Source organism: Oncorhynchus clarkii, chromosome 12 (assembly GCF_045791955.1).
Source record: "Oncorhynchus clarkii lewisi isolate Uvic-CL-2024 chromosome 12, UVic_Ocla_1.0, whole genome shotgun sequence".
Lineage (NCBI taxonomy): Eukaryota > Metazoa > Chordata > Actinopteri > Salmoniformes > Salmonidae > Oncorhynchus > Oncorhynchus clarkii.
In genome coordinates this window covers 91,974,565-91,984,564 of record NC_092158.1, presented here as the reverse complement: position 1 = coordinate 91,984,564, position 10,000 = coordinate 91,974,565, and the positions used below count along the sequence as shown (strand labels likewise).

Genomic DNA, 10,000 nt, shown 5'->3' with positions numbered 1-10,000 from the left:
TACGTTTTTATGACTCCAACCTAAGTGTATGTAAACTTCCGACTTCAACTGTATATATATATATATATACAGTTTACATACACTTAGGTTGGAGTCGGAGGGAGAGAGAGAGAGAGAGAGAGAGAGAGAGAGAGAGAGAGAGAGAGAAGAGAGAGAGAGGGAGAGAGAGAGAGAGAGAGAGAGAGAGAGAGAGAGAGGGAGGGAGAGAGAGAGAGAGAGAATGAGAGTAGAATGAAGGTGTTTCTCTATACTGCTGATTGCTACAGGGAATGAGGATGTTTACAAAATTAAAATAGGACTATGAAAAGGGAAATGGAAAAGAACTTTGATGTGTATTGTGGGCGCACGCTGATGACGTCAGGGAGTTGTGCTGAGATGAGTCATCATGTGTGATGCTGTGTTCATAACCGAGTGGGAAGGTGGTAATTACCTGTTGTGATGGAGGAAAAAAACAGTTGGATGCATTCACATGCTTTGAACTCGATGACGATGCTGATTAGCGAATGGCAAACAAGCTGCGTCTACCATAAACAAAAAATATAGCTATCATGCTAACAATTTACGGTGTCCAAAAAACATATTTAATAGATTGTTTTCTATAAGTAGTGTTGTGGTTGTTGCATTTAACTGCCCGAAAGTGCTGTCATCCAGGCCCTTTCCTTCGTAGGTGACGTCAGAGTGTGGGAGAAGTGGAAGCTCAGGGATGATAGATGAGATTCTCAGTAGTAATTATCAGTTGGAGAGGGAGAGAGAGGAGGGAAGGAGGGAGGATATTTGTGTTCCTCCTCTGAAATTTGTGCAATTGACTTTTATTTGTGGGTTTTTAGGGGAGTGGGGGGTTCGCCCAGGGAGCCATACAAGCTAGAACCTCCACTGGTCCTGGGGGTCTGTGGACTGAGCCCCAGGACCAGCTTGCTTAGAGGACTCTTCTCCAGGTTTATCTATCTGTAGGTGATGGCTTTGTTATGGAATGTTTGGGAATCGCTTGCTTCCTCTCTCTCTCTCTCTGTCTCTCGCTTTCTCTTTCTCTTCTCTCTTCTCTCTTCTCTTTCTTTCTCTCCTCTCTCTTCTCTCTCTCTCTCTCCCTCTCTCTCTCTCTCTCTCTCTCTCTTTCTCTTTCTCTTCTCTCTCTCTTCTCTCTTTCTCTCTTCTCTCTTTCTTTCTCTCCTCTCTCTTCTCTCTCTCTCTCTCTCTCTCTCTCTCTCTTTTGTCTCTTTCTCTCTCTTCTCTCTTCTATCTTTCTCTCTCTTTCTCTCTCTTCTCTCTCTCTCTCTCTCTCTCCTCTCTTCTCTCTTATCTCTTTACTCTTTCTCTCTCCTCTCTCTTCTCTCTCTCTCTCTCTCTCTCTCTTCTCTCTCTCTCTCTCTCTCTCTCTCTTCTCTCTTTCTCTCTTCTCTCTTTCTCTCTCCTCTCTCTTCTCTCTCTCTATAGGGTGTGCTGGCCAGGCTAACTGACTGTCTATTGTGTCGGTGGTCGTGTCGCTCATGTCTGTTGTGGTGTTGGGAGTGCTGCTTTCCGCCCAGTGATGAGGAGGTGGAGATACTGGGACCCTTCCCTGCTCAGACCCCCTCCTGGCTGTGAGTTAACACACACACACACACACACACACACACATGCATGGACACACACTTAAGCGCACAAACGGACGGACGACCGCACAGACACACACACACACAAACAGACACGCATGAACGAAAGCACACTCACGCACACATGCCCACATGCCCACAACGTTCACTTGTCCAGTTGTGTTAGATCACATGCCCACATGCCCACAACGTTCACTTGTCCAGTTGTGTTAGATCACATGCCCACAACGTTTTTGATTTGATTTGATGATTTGATTTGAACGTTGACTTGTCCAGTTGTGTTAGATCACATGCCCACATGCCCACACCGTTGACTTGTCCAGTTGTGTTAGATCAGTCTCAGGAAGTAGAAGGATACACTTCTAAACCTATTCCAACAGATCTGTGGATATAGTCAATCATCATTACAGATTGTTACCAGGTCTTTCAATGCCCCCTGTTCCGTGCTGTAATGGAACAGTCCAAACCCCCCTGTTCTGTGCTGTAATGGAACAGTCCAAACCCCCCTGTTCTGTGCTGTAATGGAACAGTCCAACCCCCCTGTTCTGTGGTGTAATGGAACAGCCCAACCCCCCTGTTCTGTGGTGTAATGGAACAGTCCAACCCCTCCGTTCTGTGGTGTAATGGAACAGTTCAAACCCCTCCTGTTCTGTGGTGTAATGGAACAGTCCAACCCCCCTGTTCTGTGCTGTAATGGAACAGTCCAACCCCCCTGTTCTTTGGTGTAATGGAACAGTCCAAACCCCCTGTTCTGTGCTGTAATGGAACAGTCCAACCCCCATGTTCTGCTAGTCTCTCTAGGGACCTGATGTTGACGTCAGCACTCTGGGTGAGCTCATTCTGTGGTTGAGAGGGTGTGTGTGTGACAAATACCTAAGGTCTGGCTGAAGCATTGCTCTACTGATTAAGATAGACATGTTGGAGACACACACACTGTACCGATACTGTTGTCTCTCAGGAGTAGGAACCGCATAGCATGTTACAGACCATATACCAGTACCTGTTTACTATCATGGAGACTCAGTCTGAGATACAGACCATATACCAGTACCTGTTGACTATCATGGAGACTCAGTCTGAGATACAGACCATATACCAGTACCTGTTTACTATCATGGAGACTCAGTCTTCCTCCCAAATGAAACACTAGTTCCTAAATAGTGCACTTATTTGACCAGAGGCCTATTGACTCTTATTAAAACATGAGGTGTCTCTGCCCCCCCCCCACCCACCCCCACTCTCTATTGGTTTCACCTAAGTTAATTTCCCTCTTCTCTTCTCCTCTCCTCTCCTCTCCTCTCCTTTCCTTTCCTCTCCTCTCCTCTCCTCTCCTCTCCTCTCCTCTCCTCTCCTCTCCTCTCCTCTCCTCTCCTCCTCTCCTCCCTCCTCTCCTAAATCCATGTGTTTTAGATTGCCCTGTTACCTTGACAACTATCTCCCTGCGAGCTGTCGCCATGGACACAAAGGGTCCTTGATGATCCCCAAGGAATGGCTGGGAATTAGGTGTCCAGTACAAAGTCCAGAGGACTAGAATTATATGTCCTGACAAACAGAAAGGAGGGAGGGAATGAGGAAGGGATGGTAGGGATGGATGGATGGAAGGAAGGAAGGAGAGAGAGAGAGAGAGAGAGAGAGAGAGAGAGAGAGAGAGAGAGAGAGAGAGAGAGAGAGAGAGAGAGAGAGAGAGAGAGAGAGAGAGAGAGAGAGAGAGAGAGAGAGAGAGAGAGAGAGAGAGAGAGAGAGAGAGAGAGAGAGAGAGAGAGAGAGAGGGAGGGAGGGAGGGAGGGAGGGGGAAAACAATCAAATGAGTAAAACATGTTTGTGCAGATTCCTCTCAGCGTTGGCCAGTGATATTAAAGGGGCAATCGGGGATTCCAAACACAGCAAGCGGTCACCTCGTCACCTGTTTTGGTACATCGCTGAGAGAACTGGATGTAACAATCCCTGATGGCTCCTTTAATGGTGTTTTAATAGAACTAAATTCCCTCTGAGCAGAACAGAACAGGATCCCCAGACAGGATGCAGTCTCATGTTATCATACCGTCATTACACAACAGTACAATGTGTTCATTTGGGTGTGTGTGTGTGTGTGTGTGTGTGTGTGTGTGTGTGTGTGTGTGTGTGTGTGTGTGTGTGTGCGTGCGTGCGTGTGTGGCGTGCGTGTGACGGCAGAGACAAATGGAATAATATGCGACAGGGAAAAATAAGGACCAGGACCTGTCATCAGGAGAAGTTATGTCTGTTCCTACAGAAGGACCTGTCATCAGGAGAAGATGTGTCTGTTCCTACAGAAGGACCTGTCATCAGGAGAAGATGTGTCTGTTCCTACAGAAGGACCTGTCATCAGGAGAAGATGTGTCTGTTCCTACAGAAGGACCTGTCATCAGGAGAAGATGTGTCTGTTCCTACAGAAGGACCTGTCATCAGGAGAAGATGTGTCTGTTCCTACAGAAGGACCTGTCATCAGGAGAAGATGTGTCTGTTCCTACAGAAGGACCTGTCATCAGGAGAAGATGTGTCTGTTCCTACAGAAGGACATGGACCTGTCATCAGGAGAAGATGTGTCTGTTCCTACAGAAGGACATGGACCTGTCATCAGGAGAAGATGCGTCTGTTCCTACAGAAGGGCCTGTCATCAGGAGAAGATGCGTCTGTTCCTACAGAAGGGCCTGTCATCAGGAGAAGATGCGTCTGTTCCTACAGAAGGACCTGTCATCAGGAGAAGATGCGTCTGTTCCTACAGAAGGACAAGGACCTGTCATCAGGAGAAGATGTGTCTGTTCCTACAGAAGGACAAGGACCTGTCATCAGGAGAAGATGTGTCTGTTCCTACAGAAGGACCTGTCATCGGGAGAAGATGTGTCTGTTCCTACAGAAGGACCTGTCATCAGGAGAAGATGTGTCTGTTCCTACAGAAGGACCTGTCATCAGGAGAAGATGTGTCTGTTCCTACAGAAGGACCTGTCATCAGGAGAAGATGTGTCTGTTCCTACAGAAGGACCTGTCATCAGGAGAAGATGTGTCTGTTCCTACAGAAGGACCTGTCATCAGGAGAAGATGTGTCTGTTCCTACAGAAGGACCTGTCATCAGGAGAAGATGTGTCTGTTCCTACAGAAGGACCTGTCATCAGGAGAAGATGCGTCTGTTCCTACAGAAGGACCTGTCATCAGGAGAAGTTATGTCTGTTCCTACAGAAGGACCTGTCATCAGGAGAAGTTATGTCTGTTCCTACAGAAGGACCTGTCATCAGGAGAAGATGTGTCTGTTCCTACAGAAGGACCTGTCATCAGGAGAAGTTATGTCTGTTCCTACAGAAGGACCTGTCATCAGGAGAAGATGTGTCTGTTCCTACAGAAGAACCTGGACCTGTCATCAGGAGGAGATGTGTCTGTTCCTACAGAAGGACCTGTCATCAGGAGAAGATGTGTCTGTTCCTACAGAAGGACCTGTCATCAGGAGAAGATGTGTCTGTTCCTACAGAAGGAACTGTCATCAGGAGAAGATGCGTCTGTTCCTACAGAAGGACCTGTCATCAGGAGAAGATGTGTCTGTTCCTACAGAAGGACCTGTCATCAGGAGAAGATGCGTCTGTTCCTACAGAAGGACCTGTCATCAGGAGAAGTTATGTCTGTTCCTACAGAAGGACCTGTCATCAGGAGAATATGTGTCTGTTCCTACAGAAGGACATGGACCTGTCATCAGGAGAAGATGTGTCTGTTCCTACAGAAGGACTGTCATCAGGAGAAGATGTGTCTGTTCCTACAGAAGGACAAGGACCTGTCATCAGGAGAAGTTATGTCTGTTCATACAAAAGGACCTGTCATCAGGAGAAGATGTGTCTGTTCCTACAGAAGGACCTGTCATCAGGAGAAGATGCGTCTGTTCCTACAGAAGGACCTGTCATCAGGAGAAGTTATGTCTGTTCCTACAGAAGGACCTGTCATCAGGAGAAGATGCGTCTGTTCCTACAGAAGGACCTGTCATCAGGAGAAGTTATGTCTGTTCCTACAGAAGGACCTGTCATCAGGAGAAGATGCATCTTTTCCTACAGAAGGACCTGTCATCAGGAGAAGATGTGTCTGTTCCTACAGAAGGACCTGTCATCAGGAGAAGATGCGTCTGTTCCTACAGAAGGACATGGACCTGTCATCAGGAGAAGTTATGTCTGTTCCTACAGAAGGACCTGTCATCAGGAGAAGATGCGTCTGTTCCTACAGAAGGACATGGACCTGTCATCAGGAGAAGATGTGTCTGTTCCTACAGAAGGACCTGGACCTGTCATCAGGAGAAGTTATGTCTGTTCCTACAGAAGGACCTGTCATCAGGAGAAGATGTGTCTGTTCCTACAGAAGGACATGTCATCAGGAGAAGTTATGTCTGTTCCTACAGAAGGACCTGTCATCAGGAGAAGTTATGTCTGTTCCTACAGAAGGACCTGTCATCAGGAGAAGATGTGTCTGTTCCTACAGAAGGACCTGTCATCAGGAGAAGATGTGTCTGTTCCTACAGAAGGACCTGTCATCAGGAGAAGATGTGTCTGTTCCTACAGAAGGAACTGTCATCAGGAGAAGATGCGTCTGTTCCTACAGAAGGACCTGTCATCAGGAGAAGTTATGTCTGTTCCTACAGAAGGACCTGTCATCAGGAGAAGATGTGTCTGTTCCTACAGAAGGACCTGTCATCAGGAGAAGATGCGTCTGTTCCTACAGAAGGACCTGTCATCAGGAGAAGATGTGTCAGTTCCTACAGAAGGACCTGTCATCAGGAGAAGATGTGTCTGTTCCTACAGAAGGACCTGTCATCAGGAGAAGATGTGTCTGTTCCTACAGAAGGAACTGTCATCAGGAGAAGATGCGTCTGTTCCTACAGAAGGACCTGGCTCACTAATAGAATGTGTCAGTAGTTATTAGAGATATTCTGATATAAAGTGTCAGTAGTTATTAGAGATATTCTGATATAAAGTGTCAGTAGTTATTAGAGATATTCTGATATAAATTGTCAGTAGTTATTAGAGATATTCTAATATAAAGTGTCAGTAGTTATTAGAGATATTCTGATATAAATTGTCAGTAGTTATTAGAGATATTCTGATATAAATTGTCAGTAGTTATTAGAGATATTCTGATATAAATTGTCAGTAGTTATTAGAGATATTCTAATATAAAGTGTCAGTATTATTAGAGATATTCTGATATAAAGTGTCAGTAGTTATTAGAGATATTCTGATATAAAGTGTCAGTAGTTATTAGAGATATTCTAATATAAAGTGTCAGTAGTTATTAGAGATATTCTGATATAAAGTGTCAGTAGTTATTAGAGATATTCTAATATAAAGTGTCAGTAGTTATTAGAGATATTCTGATATAAAGTGTCAGTAGTTATTAGAGATATTCTAATATAAAGTGTCAGTATTATTAGAGATATTCTAATATAAAGTGTCAGTAGTTATTAGAGATATTCTGATATAAAGTGTCAGTAGTTATTAGAGATATTCTGATATAAAGTGTCAGTATTTATTAGAGATATTCTGATATAAAGTGTCAGTAGTTATTAGAGATATTCTACATCAGCAGCATAGTGGCTGGGTCCCATTACATAATAAGGGGGCGTGCTTATATTTGTCCACATTTAAAATGTGTTTTTTTGCATGTCCCAACTCCCCCTCTGCCAGGACCAGCCGTTATCAACGGCGACCCTGGAGCAATTAGGGTTAAGTGCAGTCGTGCAAAGTCATTCAGTAAAACTATTTTAAAGTACTACTTGTCAGCCCTCAAGTCTTCAAGACATGTCACTTTCTAAACACAGAAATCCTCCCCGAAGATGCTGCGTTCTGATTTTATTTATATTTTTGATAAAGCACTTAGATTTCGTACCTTTAGTACATTTAAAACCAAATATTTTTACTCAAATATAACTTTACTTAAGGCATTTTCTATTAAGGTATCTTTACTTTTTCTCATGTATGCGCAAGGGCACATTGACAGATTTTTCTTCTTGTTGGCTCGAGGACTCGAGCTCGTGACCTTTGGGTTCCTGGCACCACGCGCTGACCGCTAGGCGAGTTCGTGACCTTTGTGTTCCTGACCCCACGCTGACCGCTAGGCGAGGTCGTGACCTTTGGGTTCCTGGCCCCACGCGCTGACCGCTAAGCGAGCTCGTGACCTTTGGGTTCCTGACCCCACGCGCTGACCGCTAAGCGAGCTCGTGACCTTTGGGTTCCTGACCCCACGCGCTGACCGCTAGGCGAGCTCGTGACCTTTGGGTTCCTGGCACCACGCGCTGACCGCTAGGCGAGCTCGTGACCTTTAGGTTCCTGACCCCACGCTGACCGCTAGGCGAGCTCGTGACCTTTGGGTTCCTGACCCCACGCTGACCGCTAGGCGAGCTCGTGACCTTTGGGTTCCTGACCCCACACGCTGACCGCTAGGCGAGCTCTTGACCTTTGGGTTCCTGACCCCACGCGCTGACCGCTAGGCGAGCTCGTGACCTTTGGGTTCCTGGCCCACCGCGCTGACCGCTAGGCGAGCTCGTGACCTTTGGGTTCCTGACCCCACGTGCTGACCGCTAGGCGAGTTCGTGACCTTTGTGTTCCTGACCCCACGCTGACCGCTAGGCGAGTTCGTGACCTTTGGGTTCCTGACCCCGCGCGCTGACCACTAGGCGAGCTCGTGACCTTTGGGTTCCTGACCCCACGCGCTGACCGCTAGGCGAGCTCGTGACCTTTGGGTTCCTGACCCCACGCTGACTACTAGGCGAGTTTGTGACCTTTGGGTTCCTGACCCCACGCGCTGACCGCTAGGCGAGCTCGTGACCTTTGGGTTCCTGACCCCACGCGCTGACCGCTAGGTGAGCTCGTGACCTTTGGGTTCCTGACCCCACGCGCTGACCGCTAGGCGAGCTCGTGACCTTTGGCTTCCTGACCCCACGCGCTGACCGCTAGGCGAGTTCGTGACCTTTGGGTTCCTGACCCCACGCTGACCGCTAGGCGAGCTCGTGACCTTTGGGTTCCTGACCCCACGCTGACCGCTAGGCGAGTTCGTGACCTTTGGGTTCCTGACCCCACGCTGACCGCTAGGCGAGCTTGTGACCTTTGGGTTCCTGACCCCACGCTGACCGCTAGGCGAGCTCGTGACATTTGGGTTCCTGACCCCGCGCTGACCGTTAGGCGAGCTCGTGACCTTTGGGTTCCTGGCCGCACGCGCTGACCGCTAGGCGAGTTCGTGACCTTTGGGTTCCTGACCCACCGCGCTGACCGCTAGGCGAGCTCGTGACCTTTGGGTTCCTGACCCCACGCGCTGACCGCTAGGCGAGTTCGTGACCTTTGGGTTCCTGACCCCACGCTGACCGCTAGGCGAGTTCGTGACCTTTGGGTTCCTGACCCCACGCTGACCGCTATGCTCCCTGTCACCCCTTTGAGATGCAGACAGCTGTGTTTACAGAAGTATCACTATCGCCATGGAAACAATCAGTTCATCCTGCCAGAAAGTCGTTAGCGCACACACACACACATACACACACACACACACACAGACATACAGACACACACCCACACATACACACACACACACACACACACACACAGAGAGTACTTGATGATGATGTCGTTGTTGTATAGCTGTCTGATTTCCCCATTTGAAGGATAAGGAACATTTCAACCACATTAGCCAATAACACGTGTTTCTGGTCCTTCACGTCGACTCAGAGGAGCTCCATCCTCTGAGTTGGCAGGTACCACCAATGTGTGGTAGATAAGGGGTTCTGACCCCTTTTGTGACTGATGCAAATTCATCAGGGGCCTCCTCCTAATCAGAACATTACAGCATGTTGAAACAAATTAAACAAAAAAATTAGAGAATACAAGAAGTATTGAGTTGAAAAATGGATAATTGGTGGAGTACTGTGGATACTAATATCTCTGTGAGCCTCCCAGGCCCATGTTGCCCAGGGTTAAGAACAGAATACTGTGGATCCTAATATCTCTGTGAGCCTCCCAGGCCCATGTTGCCCAGGGTTAAGAACAGAATACTGTGGATACTAATATCTCTGTGATCCTCCCAGGCCCATGTTGCCCAGGGTTAAGGGTTAAGAACGGAATACTGTGGATACTAATATCCCTGTGAGCCTCCCAGGCCCATGTTGCCCAGGGTTAATAAGAACAGAATACTGTGGATACTAATATCTCTGTGAGCCTCCCAGGCCCATGTTGCCCAGGGTTAAGAACAGAATACTGTGGATACTAATATCTCTGTGAGCCTCCCAGGCCCATGTTGCCAAAGGGTTAAGAACAGAATACTGTGGATACTAATATCTCTGTGATTCTCCCAGGCCCATGTTGCCCAGGGTTAAGAACAGAATACTGTGGATCCTAATATCTCTGTGAGCCTCCCAGGCCCATGTTGCCCAGGGTTAA

At 47.5% G+C, this 10,000-nt stretch overlaps 1 protein-coding gene across 1 annotated transcript in view; it reads left to right on the top strand.

Moving 5' to 3' along the window:
• The window catches only part of LOC139421661 (synaptotagmin-17-like), a 63,668-nt gene that overhangs the window by 26,167 nt on the left and 27,501 nt on the right, over positions 1–10,000 (top strand). The window contains exon 3 of the mRNA XM_071172748.1: positions 1,432–1,577. Coding sequence (XP_071028849.1) covers positions 1,432–1,577 — 146 coding nt within the window. The remainder of the gene's footprint in view (positions 1–1,431; positions 1,578–10,000) is intronic.